Below are 17449 nucleotides of genomic sequence, written 5' to 3' on the forward strand. Positions count from 1 at the left end.
CATGTTTGTTCCCTAGCTGTGTTCCATGAGAGGGCTTGGGAATAGCAATGGCACAAAACAGTGAGCATGCCTACTGCCCAGATTTTGGTTTCTAAATACCATTTTCTGCTAAAAGACATCAGATCTTAGAGAAAAAGCCCCTTGCAGGGTTAGTGCAGAGGAAATAAACTGGACAAATCAAAACTGTGTGACACCTGATAAGATGCAAGAAGAAGACAATCTCTCTTTTGTGGTTTTCTTGCCAAAAAGGTACAATCTGAATCTAACAAAAAGGAAACATCAGGCAAACCCAAATTGAGGAACGGTCTACAAAATAACTGACCTGAAATCTTAAAAAATGTTAAAGTAATTAAAGTCAAGAAAGACAAACTTGTAAGAGTGGTGGAGACTAAAGAGATGTAACAAAATGCAATGTGAGCACTTGACTATGAAGGACATTGATGGGACAACTGGCAACTTGAACAGGGTCTGTAGGTTAGATGGTAATATATCAGTGTTAATTTCCTGATTTTGATCACTGTGTTGTGGTTAAGTAAAAGAATGTCCTCATTTGTAGAAATTACACACTGAAGCCTTTAAGATCATGAGGCATCACTGACTCCATGGTTCAGGGGAAAAGGTTCTTTGTACTTTTCTTGCAACTTTTCCTGTAAGTTTGGAATTATTTCAAAATTTAGAAATTCAAAATAGAATTATAAAAGTAATATTTTTCATAATAAACAAGGGTAGCCTTTGTTAAAAAATCAGAAAAGCTGATATCAAAGTTCATTCTCTTAGGTGGACTTAAAGAATAATTAGCTCCAAAAGAAAAGATCTGCCAAGTAAGATGTTTTTCTCTTAGAAAATGGAAATTTAACTTCTAAATTTACTTCACATAACTCACAACTGTAACCGGTTATCTTACTTGGAAATTTTTCATTTTGCCATTTTTATTTTCTCTTGACTTTTCCAGGTATCCAGAGTTGATGTTTTTCCTAAAATAAACCACAGACTATATTTGGGACAAAGAGATACTAAGAAGTACAAAGGGCTCTTTCTCTAAGTGTTATGAAAAAGACTTCGAATTTAAATAAAGCTTACAAAGAAATCATAAAACTAATTTTAAAATGCTTTTATGTAGGCAAAAGGGAAACTGTAGCACTCTCACTACTTAATATTCCCAGTTCTGCCTGAAACAAAGACAAACATTAATTTTTAACAATCTTTGTCTCAAAATTCTATGAACATTTGGAAGAAGTATTTAAAGCTAATGCTTACTCTTTGCTTGAAATTTTGTATAATCTCAGGAATAGAAATTTAAGAAATAGAAGTCTCATTTCAGTTTGCTAAGCACGTTCTTCATTCTTACACATTACAGGTCCACTGAATTCAAAGCTAAGCCAAAAATACCATGCAAAAGACTACCTCCTAAATTATTTAAGTCTCTTTTGTAGCAAAATTGTCCCAGAAACTGAGAAACATCCACACAGAAAATCTTACCTTTTTATCAAAAGTTTATTTGTTATCCTTTTCTCATTTTCTGGGCATTTCAATGCATTGGCATTGACAATAGTGAAAAAATTATTTGCTGTTAGTCACATATCAAACACATGGTTTCAACGTGGTATGAAACCATGTTGGTTCCAACGTGGCAGACTCCTTTGTGTCCATTAAAACCATTTTCCTCATATCTAAAGTGAATCTTGATATCTGTGATTTATGTTTAATACAGAGATGAGAAACAGTGAGTAATACTAGTCAAGTCACATGTATTCTTAAAAAAAGCTCAAATAGTTGAATTAGGGTGATGGAAATTATACTCAAATCTGAAATTGTAATGAGGCTCCTTTCTGCAATTTAATGGCCCATTCATTTTTTTTAGGTTTAGCTTAACGTTTTCCCCTTTGTAATACCAACTGAGCTTTAACTTAATAACAAATGATAACTATATAAGATTGCATTAAATAGTCTTGGGCTATTTTTTGGTAAGCTTTTTGATTTGGTAACTACATTCCAAAAGTTAATTCTCAGTTACGTGAGTTTAAATGGCATCCATAGCTGCCCCTTCACACAAACAGGTGCTCAATAATAGGGCTTATTAGAAAGACCCTGGAGACCAAGAAACTTCAGTGCTAGTCCTCAATATAGAAGTAGCTAACAATTTTGGATAAGTCATTTAACTTCTAGTCTTTGGTTTCCATATTTATAAAATGGAGACAATATCCTATCTACTTTAATAAGGTATCATTAAAATGTTTATAATTGGATAATATATTGAAGTATTCTGAAATAATATCTTTGTTTAGCATTCTCAGTTTTTCAAATTCTTAACCCTGGGATTGAAGTTATTAAAGGCACTTGTTTCTCCTTATTTAAAAGATTTATGAAAGGCTCCTAACATGGCATGCCATGGTTCCTATGGTTTTACTTTCCCTCCACAGGAAAAATGTATTGACAATTTTAGATTGTCAAAATTCTTCCTTAATGAAAGTATTAATGAGAATTATTTCATTATTCATAGTTTGGTTAAGATTTATGACAAATCACAGCCAAAAGTACTTCACTGGTAATAGCTCGTTTGAGGCTTCCTGGGAAAAACAATAATGTCAGATTTGCATTTGCAATCTTAGAATATTATAGGATATTATGCTGCATAAATCTAGATATAACTTTTATTCAGATAATTTTTGAAAATTAGAACATGATTTTAAAGGTAGTATGTCTCTTGTGGAGGGAAATCTTGCTGAAATTACAGCTTCTTAAGAGAGAATGTGTCCTGTTTGTGTACCTTTCTAAATGAAAGAATTAAGGAGAATTATTTCATTATTCATAGTTTGGTTTGTGGGGGTGAGAGAGGGAATGAGAAAAATCCTAAGACATCCTTGGAACAATTTAACACAAAATATACACATATATAGATCCTGAGATGTTACAACAAATTAACAATTATATAGATCAACATGATCCAAATGGTTTCCAAGACACCGTTATGGTGGGTAAACAGCCATTTTATGGCGTGTGCTCCGTGGATGTCCACACCATGCCAGGAAAACCCTACTCTTTGTCTCCAAATTTGAAAGCTAGTCATCCAGAGCAGGTGGCCAGTCAACATCTACAGACTAAAAGGGAGACAAGAAGTCATTAAAACAGATATTGCTGTTGTGGTAAGCATTTGCTGGTAATGCTGTATAAATTTAATAGTTTTAATATAATGCAACAGAAGAAATTGCATTTGAAGAAAAGAGCTATTGAATACCATAAATTAACACCCTCAAGTCTGTTCTAGGGATTTCTTGGACCTGAGGTCTTCTGAATTAATTGAGTAGCAGTATTTGGCTACTCAGTTGGTTATTAATTGTGCTTTTTGACTGATAAGAGAATACATTTAAAAATTTTAAATGGTATTTATGGGGCTAGATGTGGTGGCTTACACCTTTAATCCCAGCACTTTGGGAGGCCGAGGTGGGCAGATCACTCAAGGTCAAGAGTTCAAGACCAGCCTGGCCAACATGGCAAAACCCTGTCTCCACTAAAAATACAAAATTTAGCCGAGCATGGTGGCACACGCCTGTAGTCCCAGCTACTCAGGAAGCTGAGGCAGGAGAATAGCTTGAGCCCAGGAGGCAGAGGTTGCAGTGAGCTGAAATCATGCCACGGCACTCCAGCCTGGGCGACAGAATGAGACTCCATCTCAAAAAAAAAAAAAAAAAAAAAAAAGTATTTATGAGTCAAAGTAGCAAACAAATTCAAGTGACTACACCCATTTTCCTTCAGAAGTCTCAGAAACTTTCATTCTTCTGATCATTTTCATTCTCTCATCTTGCATTGAACAAATACTCAAGTAGCCTATAAGTCTTGTTTGCAACATAGCAACAAAATGTGAAATAAATGATTATGAAAGATGACCTGGAACTAGAAAAGGATTAAGGATCTTTGTGCTTCACTTCTGTAGAATTTCTGTTTCTTTAAAATCCAGTTCATCTATCTCTACGTACCTTTATTTTGTTCTTCTAGGACAAAACCTTGACCTTTGAGTCAGAATGAAATTACAGTAAACAGACTGTTTGTCTCCACATAAACATATACCAGATCTATCAAAGGCTAGAGGATCTACTTTAAGAGAAAGTTAAAAACAAAGCAAAAAAAAAAAAAAAAAAAACAACCCCACTGTATCTGTGGTTTTTATTGACATTTAAAGTTTAAAACGTGAAATTATTTACTGAAAATTTCTTCATTAATCCATGAGTCACTTCATGTACTGGCTTCAAAAAAAAAGATATTAGAAAAGCCTAAATAGCTACATGTGTATGTGTCTTTTACAAATCTCAAGAAGATATTTTGGTTCTGTTTCAGAATATAGCCATATACCAAACACCCAAATGTAAATTAATGAGTGTTTTCTCAAGCTGAAAATAAAACATGACTGATCACAATCTCTCTGTATGTGGAGGGAGGCATGTTGTAGTGCTTACAAAGCTCCACAGTGATTCCAGTGGGCAGTCAGTGTTGAGAAACACTGGCCTGTGAGTCTTTGACACTCCTAACTGTTCTGAGAATTAAGGAAAAAAAAGATTAATGCAAGCCTGGGCAACACGGTGAGACCGCATCTCAACACCAACAACAAAAGCCAGGCATAGTGGCTCACGCCTGTGGTCCCAGCTACTCGGGTGACTGAGGCAGGAGGATTGCTTGAGCCTGGGAGGTCAGGGTTGCAGTGAGCCGTGATCGCACCACTGCACTCCAGCCTGGGTGAGAGCAAGACACTGTCTCAAAAAAAAAAAAAATGGAGTAGAGATTTTCTTTAACAGAAGGTTGTCTTCCTCCAAATGATAGTTTCACTGAAGAGGCTCCCTGCAACCTTGAGGGCACAATCACTGGCTGTACTGCAGGAGCTAATCTAATCCCAGAGCACTTGAGAGAACTGCTAGTAGGGAAATACTACTCCAGTGATCATTTGATTACCATATACGTTTTCACATTGGGCAACTATGCCCACTTCTTTCTATAACTTTGATATTATTCCCAAGTACAAATCCCCAAGTCCTAAGATTCTGGGGAGAGTAGTGGGGGAGGTACTCTATTCCTAGTCAGATTTTCATGAAGAAACACTACTCGTGACTCAACACCTATTGATACTCAAATGAAATATTTATGGAGACTTGCCCGACAGAACCATTCTTACAATTACTTTAGAATTTAACCTTGTTTCAATTCAGACTATAAGAGCAGAGAACTTGGACCACATCACAGGGGTCCTTATAGAACTGCTTTTATGAAGAACCATTGGCTCACCTCACTTTCTTACCCTTGTGAATCAATGTTTCTGAATAGGCTGCTTTAAAGTCTATAAAATGCAACAGGTATGGGAATGAATTCTCTAGAGTCCAAAGGACATATGGAGAACACTTACAACTTTATTTCCTTGCTTGGTTTAAGGGTTTAGATTTGACAAAGCACAGTTAGTAAATTAGCTATATATTTGCAAGGAACATAAATGAGACCTCGTATTAAAAACAAACAAACAAAAAAATCCAAAGACAGTCCCTCCCTTCAATACAATGTTACTGTGAGATTTTCACCATTCTCAAATACTTGTGGAGGTGGGTAGTACTAAAAGTTTAATGCCAAAGAGCATAACTTTGGCTGAACTCAATTTGCCAATGTGCATTCCGTAATAAAATGGTTTACCTCAACATCCAGCTCAAGAATGTCTGCGGTCACATTCATCAGGGACCCAATGTTTGGCTTGGTTCTCCCGAAGTCTCCATGTACAAACTCTTTAATGTAGCTGGGGTTTGTTTAAGGAAAAAATGAAGACAGCATGCTGTGCCAACTATTTGGTAAGATTTGACAGGCAAAAATGATAACAAGAGCATAAATGTTACAAAAGAGAGGTTATTTCTGAGCTCTGACTTGTGTCTTAAAAAAAAAGCTTTGGCAAGGTGATTCCTAGTAGGCTGGCAGCCAACATCAGAGCCTGGGAAATGTGTTTACATCAAACTTACCAAAAATCATTACTCTTTTTTTTTTATAGCTCATCTCCAAGTGCCAAGGTTTGGATGTGGATTTTAAAAATTAACTATAGCTGAATGCTTTTATTAAAAAACAACTTGGCCACAATTTCTATATTATCATCTTGTTAGTCCCATTTTTTAATAATGGCAACTGTCACCTGCCAGATGGTAGGTTTCCACAGCGCCACACACAGAATGATCTCAATGATGGCATTGTAACATGACCCAGAGGCAATAGGATGGAAGGAATAATGAGACTATTAGTTTAGTATTAATGACGGCTCTTCAGAAGGATTACCAAAGACCTACCATCTAGTTTGCTAACATGGTTAGCAAAAGAACTAAGTTAATTCTCTCTTTTTTTAAGGGGCAACTTTGTATTTCCCTCATAGGTCTTCAAATTTTGAAATCAATAACTAATTCTAGAATTTATTTTTAAGATTAACATTCCTTACACAGGACTGTACTGCAGCTTTGACAATATTTATCTAAAAGATTTGTTTTTGCCACTATTCAGTAAAAATGCAGCATTATGTTTTGTTCTACAAACCAGCATTTAGTAGAAAATAATTAATGGAACTTGAATAGAGAAACAAATTTGTTTCTAGACGGTGAAAAATCTATACTATAATATACTGATATTATGTCCTCACTTTCTGAACGTTTTACTCACTCTACTTTTGCCAAATGTTTTAACTAAAGCACAAGACACATAATTATCTAGTAACTGTCTTTTTTGATAAACTCACAACTACCCAACAATTGTTATTTATTGTCTCTCATTTTCTTTAAAGAATCCCCTTCTGCGTAGCAATGATGGAGAGAGAAAACCAAATAGCCCCAGAATAACCAGCTAAAACATCCAGAGAAGTTCTTATTCCTAACCAGAGGGACAAGGTTTAAGTCAAATGAGCTATCTCAGTGCACTGATCAATGTAAATATATAAGGTATATATAAAGTAAATTTAGTAAGTGAAAAATTCATATACTTCTATGTATTACCATGTGGCATCTAAAGCTTTAACACATAGTCTTTCTTGGCTAAAACCTTAAGTACATGTACATGGCTGGTTCTAAAAATGTTTTAATAGGATTGAAAAGACATCATATTCTACAAAAGACATTTCTCCTTGGCCCACCAAAACTAAAGGCCAAGATTAGGTAAGAAGATTTTTAAAAATACATACATGATTTGAAATTCCATCCATAATAGGCAAATATGCTCCAAACAACAAAGATACAAAGATCTATCCACTGGAGTCTAAATTGAAATTGATGCAAATTACAAAATTTAGAAGATTTTAAGAGTAGATAACCTATACTTGGCTTAGCTGAGTAAATCCAGGTCCCGGGGTGGCGCAGGGGAAGAAGTGAATGCAGGTTGGTGGGGAAGGACAGGCAGACTAGTTACAGCAATATAGTAAGAATGGTATTTGGTAATTAAAACTTGCTTTTTTTCCATATATATATAGTGTGTATGTATGTGTATATATACACACACACATACAATAGTACATCATTAATTCTATACCAGTTAGAAGGCACTTTGTCACTTCATGCTATTGGATCACATAATAATATAAAACCAAGAAGCAAACAAAAACTAGGAAGACCTTCAAAAAGTAAACTAAAGCTAAGCCTGTTAGAGGTCCCTGATATATTTTAATCAGCGACTCAGTTCTGATACAAAAATCATAACAGGTCAGGTTAGATTATGAACAAATTATCAGCCTTGGACTATGGATATTTTAACTCTGAATCTCAACCTTTCTGTAATACAGTCAAAGCTCTTTGCAGTCTGAAAATGGTGCTAATGATATGTCATCTGAGTCGTTTTAGTTTTGTTTTTTTCACAAGGCACGTAAAGATATTCTCTGTTGTACTAGGCCAGTGGCCAAGTAAAGATCATGATGTAAAGTAGTGCTATTCCCATCTACTACTACCTGTGTTTAATCATCTGAGGCAAATACTTGAAATGTTGAAAAGACCTAAATATGGTCATAAATACGTGACTTGCAAATAATGTCAAGATAGCAAATGAATCCATCAAAAGTATTTTCTGAATACTATGCGCTCAGCACTGTGTAAGACACTGCAATTACAGGAAACGTAACTTTAAAGCTGACATTGAACTCACTGCTACCTCAGTGTTTAGAATCATTTTGAAAAACAAATTTAGTGGGAAAAAAACACATCCAAGAAACAAAAATATTCTTCTGCAGTATAATCCTTTCCCGAATCCCTCCCAGACCAAGCTGACCCTGTTTTCCAGGGCAGCATGTACTTTTCCAACAGGGTTCTGGCTCGATGGCGGCAGTGCAGCAGGTGGAAGGATACGTGCCGGCCTGAGTTTTCAAGCGCAGGCGGAAGTGGTGCTCATCCACATACTGCGTCTCCATGGAGTGAATGACGCGAGCTCGCACAGCCAGGGGCCTTCGGTGAAGCACGCGCAAAGGTGTTTTCTGGTCGATCTTTAAGTCCTAGAGGAGAATGTGACACACAGTCCCGGAGTCACAGCTTTGCCACCCAGTGAAGCCTATCTTAGCCCTTCCCTTACCATCCATAGCTCACCACAGATGTTTCCTTTAGAGAACTCCATCTGTATCACGGGGTGGACACTAATTAATGGTAAAATGAATTGAGTCCCGTTAGGTTCAAACTCTGTGGGACTTCTCATAAGCCAGTCTGTCATTACTCATTTTCTGGGCCCCAGTAACCTCGCCATTTAAAGAGGGCTTTGAAGCAAATAGGTCTCTTTTACTCTCATATTTAATAAACTGGTGAAGGCCCTGGAGTTCTGGCCTGCCCTTAAGGTCTATCGGGTTGCCCTAAAGACAAGGCCTTTCCTTTGTTCACTTTTTTTTTTTTTTCCTTTTTTTGAGACGGAGTCTCGCTCTGTCGCCCAGGCTGGAGCTCAGTGGCGCAGTGTCGGCTCACTGCAAACTCTGCCGCCCGTATTCAAGTGATTCTCCTGCCTCAGCCTTCCGAGTAGCTGGGACTACAGGCGCCTGCCATTGCGCCAGGCTAATTTGTGTAGAGATGGGGTTTCACCGTGTTAGCCAGGCTGGTCTCACTTCTCCTGACCTCGTGATCCGCCCGCCTCGGCCTCCCAAAGTGCTGGGATTATAGGCATGAGCCACCGCGTCCGGCCCCTTTACCTTTTTTTTCTAACACAACAGAGTGACCTAGGAGTGGGGATTTCAGGCTGCGTGAGAAACGGCTGGTTGCAGAAGGTGGGACATCAGCATCGCTTGGGCGTATGGCAGTTTGTTTATTTGAGACAAGGTCTCGCTCTGTTGCCCAGGCTTGAGTGCAGGGGCGCCATCTCGGCTCACTTGCAACCTCCAATTCCTGAGTTCAAGCGATTCTCCTGCCTCAGCCTCCAGAGTAGCCGGAATTACAGGCACACACCGCCATGCTCAGCTAATTTTTGTATTTTTTTGGTAGAGACGTGGTTTCACCCACATTGGCCAGGCTAATCTCCAACTCCCGACCTCAGGTGATCTGCCCTCCTCAACCTCCCAAAGGGCTGGGATTATAGGTGCGCACCACCGCGCCCCGCCGAGTTTGCATGTTTTAGGGAGACCCACATACCTACTGCCACGGGTGGGTTGTTTGGTTTTTTTTTTTTTTTTTTTTTTTTTGGTGAAGGAAAAGGGCTATACAAAAGGATACATCTGGAAAAGATATTAATATTAATACATCTTGTTTAGGGTGATATTTCAATATAATAATTACAAATCGATGTGCATAATAAACCAGGACCTTTCAATGTTTGTTAGCCCAGCTTGCAACTAATAATACTGCATGTCTTTTTACATTTCAGATTTTTTAGGGACACAGGCTTGTTTTTCTCACAATTCGTTCAAGTTAGAGATTTTCTGTCACAAGATAAAAATTAAGAAATAGAGGTTAACACTGTAAAAGGTCAACTAATTCCAAGTTTTAAAAATTGGGCGTAATCAGAAATTCAGATTCATAAGAACTGAATCCTCTGCATTTTCTTGTCGGAACAACTCTTCCTAATTTCCATGGTTCTTGAATGCCGGAAGGCCTGCTAACGAAAGAAAAGTTTCTGTTTGGTCTCTCCTCTATCAAGTTCTCCACCAAGAAAAAAAGAGCAAGTTCTAACAAAGACCACATTTGAAAGGGTGTGGCTGCTTTTACCAGAGTGGTGAGTCAATGGCTCCTCCTAACTCTGTGGTTTTTATGATTCTTTGATTTTATTATAGAAATACTTTGTCCTGATGAGATAAGCTGTCACCATAAGACCTGATTTTTCTCTGGTCAAAGAGACAAAAAAAAAAAAAAAAAAAAAAAAACCATAAATAAAGGACAAGGCTGAACTGTAAAGGAATCTATAAAGACATGGCTTCCACTTTAGAGAAACAGCAGGCCTTTAAATTAACGACTATCTATGGAGTCCTCTCCCCTGCTTCCTTTACCTTTAGAGTTATTCATTCCTAGTACTCTGACCATGAGACAGTCGGTCAATGGAAATACCACGAGTCACATGTCTTTTTTGGTTTGTTTGTTTTTAGTTGATAAAAGGAAACTACTTCATTTACTCTAATATTGCACTCTGCTGCTCCCGTACTGCTGACTTTTCAGAAACACACACACACATATGCTTGTTTTTTTTTAGAAATAGGTTGCTCCTGAAGAGGAGATAAGTAGTAAATTTGAGATGACTTTTTCTCAGTATGGGGAAGAAAGTCAGTTTTTATAATTTTTATGCCAACTGGAATATTTGAAAACTAAAAACATTTTTTGAAATCAACTAGTTGCATCAGTCTACTTAGGCTATGGACCATTAAAAGAGACCCTTTCACCACTTAGTCTGTACCTATGAAAATCATCTTTCAGCCCAGGCTGGAGTGCAATGGCACAATGATGGCTCACTGTGGCCTCGACCTCCTGGGCTCAAGCAATCCTCCTGCCTTGGCTTCCCAAAGTGTTGGGATTACAGGCACGAGCCACTGCAACTGACCTCAGCGTTATTTCTGAATTATCTCTAATGGCTACCCCCGAACTATGAACCTATTTTTTAAATGAGTTTATTATTCCCACAACATTCTCAATGACTTGTACAACCCATGTGAAGGCATAGAGAAATTTAGAAATTCATTTTGCAATCTTAAAGGTATCTGTCTATATTATAACTACCATCCTAAGAACCTTATGTAGTGTGGCCAAAAGCCAAAGGGCCTTAGCTATAGAATCACAGAATCTGAGAACTGGAGAGGCTACTGGAGATGATCTAGTCCATCTCCTCATTTTATAAATGACTTTCCTTAAGCAGGTGAATGATTTATACGTTTTTACGAAAATACTCATACTATAAACATTATTCTGCACTTTGCTTTTTTCTCATGTCATAAGTGCTCCTATGAGTCATAGATATAGACATACCTCTATCTTTTTTCCCAGCATTTTTAGGTACACATGTACATACTAATATGTAAATTAAATAGGGTCATATGCTGGTTTTGTTTTTGCTTTTATTTTGAGATGCAGTCTTACTCTGTTCCCCAGGCTGACTCTGTCCCCCAGGCTGGAGTGCTGTGATGCAATCTTGGCTCACTGCAATCTCTGACCTCTGGGTTCAAGCTATTCTCATGCCTCATCCTTCCAAGTAGCTGGGACTACAGGCATGCACCACCACACCCAGCTAATTTTTTGTATTTTCAGTAGAGATGGGGTTTCGCCATGTTGGCCAGGCTGGTCTCAAACTCCTGGCCTCAAGTAATTTATCCACCCACCTCAGCCTTCTAAAGTGCTGGGATTACAAGCGTAAGCCACCATGCCTGGCCTGATTTTGTTTTTTCAATAGCTATATAATTTCCCAATTTACTCTACCGTTTCCTTATTGAGGGACGTTGATTATGTTCCCAGTCTTTTTTTTTGTTGATTCTGCCACTTAAAGCCCTTAAACACCGTGTACATATTCTTATGCACTGGAGTTTTACTTCTACAGGACAGTTCAGTATATTTTAAATTTTTAGTCACTACCATGTTGTTTTTGAAAAAGGCTGAAACACTACATTTCTACTGAGAACTCTTCTCCACTCCAACCCACTGATAGGTATTATTAGTCTAAGGGGAATAAAGTGATGTCTTATTGTTACATCAACCTTTTCAAATGATTCTTGGCCACTGGAGTTATTCTTTTTGCAGCTAACTGGTTCATATCCTTTGTCTATTTTTATTTGTTGTGTGTTCATATTTTCATAAGTATAAATTCTATTTATAGTCTGTTTTGCCATGCAATTTGTTTTCTACACAATCCGCTACATGTGTGTATGTATATATATATATATATATATATGCGTTTGTGTGTGCTTAAATCAGCAGTCTCCGACCTTTTTGGTGCCAGGGACCAGTTTCTGGGAAGACTATTTTTCTATGAACTGGGGAAGGAGGGGATGGTTTGGGGATGATTCAAGCTTGTTACATTTATTGTGCACTTTATTTCCATTATTATTACATTGTAATATATAATGAAATAATTTTACAACTCACCATAATGTAGATTCAGTGGGAGCCCTGAGCTTGTTTTCCTGCAACTGATGGATCATCAGGCATTAGATTTTCATAAGGAGCATGCGACCTAGATCCCTCGCATGTGTCATTTCCAACAGGGTTCACGCTTTTATAAGAATCTAATGCCACCACTGGTCTGACAGGAGACAGAGCTCAGGTGGTAATGTGAGTGATGGGGAGCAGCTGTAAATACAGATGAAGCTTTGCTCTCTCATCCACTGCTCATTTTCTGCTGTGTGGCTAGATTCCTAACTGGTCACCAGCCAGTACCACCAGAGGGTTGAGAACCCCTGGCTTAAATCACAGCATATCATCCTCTCTAGAGTCTATACTATTATTTTTTTCCTTAGCACTTACCAGAAACATTTTCCTATGTCAATAAATATTTATCTACCACATAATTTTCAATGGTTGAATAGTAATAGTCCATTATACAGATAAGTCATTAATATTAAACCAGTTCCTTCTAGTAGGTCATCTAGGTTGTTGCAAAATATTGCCTATTTAAACAATGGTAACTATATGTGTCTCTGTGCCCATGTATGCTCATTCCTTGCATTTGAAAGTAAACTGTTTTTGGCTGGGCACGGTGGCTCACGCCTGTAGTCCCAGCACTTTGGGAGGCTGGGGCAGGGGGATTACAAGGTCAGGAGTTCAAGACCAGACAGGCCAACATGGCGAAACCCCGTCTCTACTAAATATACAAAAATTAACCAGTTGTGGTGGCGGGCACCTGTAATCCCAGCTACACAGAAGGCTGAGGCAGGAGAATCACCTGAACCTGGGAGGCGGAGGTTGCAGTGAGCCGAGATCGTGCCATTGCACTCCAGCCCGGTGACAAGAGCAAGACTCTGTCTCAAAAAAAAAAAAAAAAAAAAAAGAAGCAAAGAAAAAAGAAAAAAAGGAAGTAAACTATTTATATAAGAGGTGGGGGCAGGTGGTAAGAAGTATGCACGTGAACAGGCAGACACATGCTCAGGTATAGGAAAACTTCACATGTGGCAAAATGCATGTGCTTTACATATATTATCATATGTTTTATTCATGTACTTAATCTCAGCATCAGTTCTATTAGATAACTGCTATTTTATATGTATTTTTGACAAATGACCAAAGATGATAATAGCATTGCCGAGTTTTTCCTATGTGCCAGGTACTGTTCTAAGTGCTTTATCTAATTAAACTCATTTAATTATTTTAACTAATTTTATAGATGAAGAAATTGAAGCAGAAAGAGGTTAAGTAACTTGTCCAAAGCCACACAGCTCAGAAATGCAGATCCAGGATTTGCACCCAGGCAATCTGTCTTCAGAGTAGGGCTCTTCCCCACTGGCCACACTGCTGCTCCAGTGGCTTAGATGACATGCCCAGCCCTTCAGCTAGTCAGTGGCAGAACCAGGCGTGGAACCCAGGTCTTGCTGACCCCAAAGCCCATGCCCTGTGACTTGCTAGTAATAAATTAGAAGACAATGGGATCTTTGATAGGCAACAGAAAAATGAAATAAAAAGAACAAGCACACTTAAACTACCTTTATGTCATTTAGGAATTCAATGTCTTTCTTCTGGATCGCTTTATCTGTCCATATTAAGGCACTGTAGGTCTTTGTCTTTTCTTCTTCACCTTCTTTCATATGTCCTATTGCCTCTCTAAACAAGAACAATTTTTAAAAGCTTGTCTGAATAAATAAAATGCAAACAAACCTTGCCCCAAATTAACCTTTCTTTAAAAATAGTTCCAATAAGATATAATTTACATATAATTTCTCAGTTTTAACTGTACAATTCAATGATTTTTAGTATATTTTCAGAGTTGTGCAGCTATTACCACAATCTAGTTTTAGAAACTTTCATCACCCCAAAAAAGAAACTTTGTACCCATTAATGTCACTTCCCATTATTATTCTCCCCAAGCCCTAGACAACCATTAACTGACTTTCTATCTCTATAGATTTACCTATTCTGAACATTTCATATAATGAAATCATACAGTACGTGGTGCTTGGTGACTGGCTACTTTCATTTCATAATGTTTTCAAGGTTCATCCAGGTTGCAGCATGTATCAGTACTTCATTCCTTTTTATTACCAAGTAATATTCCATTGTATGGATATATCACATTTTGTTTATTCATAGACACTTGGGTAGTTTCTACTTCTTTGCTATTGTGAATCATGTTACTAGGAATATCATGTACAAGTCTTTGTGTGGATGTTTGTTTTCATTTCTCTTGCATATATAATATCTAGAAATGGTTAAGATTTGTATTTCCCCAATGACTAATTATGTTGAGCATTTTTTCATACATTAATTGGCTATTCCTGTATCCTCCTTGCAGAAATGTCTACTTAATCATTTCCCCATTTTTAGTTGGGTTGTTAAGAGTTCTTTATATATTCTGGATGCAATTCCCTTATCAAGATATATGACCTGCAACTAAAACATCCCTTTGAAATCGTCTCCAGTGAGCCTACTCTTACCTTGTGACAAGCTGCAAGTCACGTACTTGGATTTTGTTGGATGAGTTATTAATTTTCTGTAGTAGCAGAAAAAGAAAAACAATTAGCAAGTCTAGCTCAGTTATAGAATTGCAGAAACATGACGATTTCCATGTCATGAAGTGGTTTACCTGCTGAAGTTCCTTAATTTCTTGTGAAGTGAAATGTACTCTATGAGGATTCACCAGCTCAATTGCAAAGGGCCTTCCTGGCAGCACACACCCCGTCATGAAACAGAAACGTGTTGATGGAGTTAACATTTGGGCTAATGCAAGAGGGTTAGGAGGTGTGAAAAATGGGTTGAGCTCTAGAGGACTGAAAGTTTAGTGACATGACTACATCTGAGGGAGGGAAGAATGTGTGAGAAGAATCAAGGGGCTTTTTGTGGGGGCAGAAGGGCTGCTAAACCCCAGCACAGGCAATATGTGAAAATGACTGCTTTCCCAAAGGCCCATGAACAAGCCTGTGTTAATTACAAAACACAGTTCAAATAACTGTTAATTAACTTAGTTACACTAATGTAAAGTTGTCACATGCAGCAATGCCCTGTTGAAATCCATCCTCCTAGCCTGATCCACTAGTGAAATGGAAAAGCTTTGGTTCCATGAGAGGAAGGAACTATAAGTCTCAAACAGTTGAGGATTAAATGTTATCATCTTTCTGATAATGCAGCAGGATAAAATGAGAGGCATGAAGGTTAAGACAGCAGAATCACTTTTTAAATGAAGATGTACATTTTGAAAACTGTACTGGTCCTTCTGAAATGTTATTAAATGAAAAAATTAATAATCAAACTTTTGGAAAAAAAATCAGGCACCTCTTTGTTCATGCACATACAAGTCCCTTATAACCTACAGGTATGCAATCAGGATGGCCTCTGAAGAAATGATTCCTGTTAAGGTGTATTTCATATAATTCATAAAGGGGCCTCCATAATCCACAAAGCTTCCTCCCTTGGAGAAGCTCTCGACCTTGCTCACTTTGTTTTTCACTGAGTGACTATTAAGCCTGCTGTCTAGAAAGGATGAATATCAGAAAGTTAGTTCTAATCAGGTGATGCTGTTGCAGTCTTACCATTTCCTAATGTTCTCACATCTACATCTTCTCTTCCAGAGGATGAAAAATTAAAACCTTTGAAAAGCAGATAAAGAAAAAAAATTAGAGACATCATAGCCCTAAGATATTCATTCCCAACCTTTGGTAGAAATCCAATTGAAGGTCTTGAACAATCTACAGGAGAATCCCCCGGGAAAGTCATCGTCCCACCTCTAATATCACTCTCTACTAAAAATAGTAATGCTAATAGTAAACACCATTTATTGAGAACTTATTATATGCCAGGCATTGGACTAAAAATTTTATATATATGATTTAAATTTTATTTACTTATTTTTTTTTTTAGAAATCTTACTCTGTCACCCAGGCTGGAGTGCAGTACCATGATCATGGCCGACTGCAACCTCAAACTCCTGGGCCCAATCAATCCTCTTGTCTCAGCCTCCCAAGTAGCTAGGATCACAAGTGCACACCAGCACACCCGGCTAATTTTTTAATTTTTGTAGAGATGAGGTCTTGCTTTATTGCCCAGGCTGGTCTTTAACTCCTGAATTCAAGCTATTCTCCTGCTTTGGCCTACCAAAGCACCGGAATTACAGGTGTGAGCTACTGCACCTGGACCATGTACTATTTAATCCTTATTATAACCTTATAAAGTAAGTACAAAATAAAAGAACAACAAGCTTCAGAAAAGTTAGGTAATGTTCCCAAGGTCACACAAGTAAATAGCAGAGCTAGGTGTTGCTGATGTTAAAATCTGACCTTAACTACCATCCCACGGGAAAGCCAAGGCAGAATCCTGTTTGGAAGAAGAGCCCACCACCCCTCTGGCCATAAGCCTATGGTAAAAACTCTACCATCTTTCTTTTTTTCCTTAAAACAGAACCAAGTAAAAACATTCATTATTTAAGAATTAAACTCCATGAAAGAAAAAGGAGGGAAAAAGAGGTTTGACTCTAAAAAGCAAATTCATTATATATGTCATCAAACCAAAGCTGGAACCGTGATAAAACCAGTGTATGCTCTATCATAAGTAGATCATCACAGACTAAAAGCTGCAAATATTGGAAGAGGAAAATTGTTTTTTGTTTTTGTTTTTGTTTTCAAAAAGGCAAGGGGCTTATACAACAACGTTTTTAGACACAGAACTAGGCCAGGCAGGAAGTAGGAGTCTGTGAACCACTAAGTCCCAAAAAACTCTCCATTCTGTGTTTACACTCCAGTGTGAAGTTACTAATAAATCCATAGGAACATCAGTATCTTCTAATCAGAGTCAACAGACTCAACTTGTAGTGCTAACAACAGATGGATTGCCATAGCTCAGTGGTGAATTCAAAAAGGGCATCTGGGAAGCCGAAGATG

The 17449-nt window shown here is 37.7% G+C and overlaps 2 protein-coding genes across 5 annotated transcripts in view; one reads left to right on the forward strand and one right to left on the reverse strand.

Moving 5' to 3' along the window:
- Positions 1-1103, forward strand: part of REL (REL proto-oncogene, NF-kB subunit) — a 60471-nt gene extending 59368 nt beyond the window's left edge. Inside the window, exon 11 of the mRNA XM_023228321.2 lies at positions 953-1103. Coding sequence (XP_023084089.1) covers positions 953-966 — 14 coding nt within the window. The 3' untranslated portion in view covers positions 967-1103. The remainder of the gene's footprint in view (positions 1-952) is intronic.
- The window catches only part of PUS10 (pseudouridine synthase 10), a 65941-nt gene continuing 49588 nt past the window's right edge, over positions 1097-17449 (reverse strand). For 2 of the 4 annotated variants that reach the window (XM_023228323.1, XM_023228322.1), the window contains exons 12-18: positions 16106-16162; positions 15163-15239; positions 15014-15069; positions 14066-14183; positions 8331-8473; positions 5668-5767; positions 1097-3098 (exon numbers count right to left, since the gene is read on the reverse strand). In XM_023228323.1, coding sequence (XP_023084091.1) covers positions 3060-3098; positions 5668-5767; positions 8331-8473; positions 14066-14183; positions 15014-15069; positions 15163-15239; positions 16106-16162 — 590 coding nt within the window. In that variant the 3' untranslated portion in view covers positions 1097-3059. Of the gene's footprint in view, positions 3099-5640; positions 8474-12496; positions 12560-14065; positions 14184-15013; positions 15070-15162; positions 15240-16105; positions 16163-17449 lie in introns of those variants that run through there. The other 2 variants (XM_031934170.1, XM_023228324.2) reach the window with 2 other exon arrangements.

This window comes from Piliocolobus tephrosceles, chromosome 15 (assembly GCF_002776525.5).
Source record: "Piliocolobus tephrosceles isolate RC106 chromosome 15, ASM277652v3, whole genome shotgun sequence".
NCBI classification, from domain to species: domain Eukaryota; kingdom Metazoa; phylum Chordata; class Mammalia; order Primates; family Cercopithecidae; genus Piliocolobus; species Piliocolobus tephrosceles.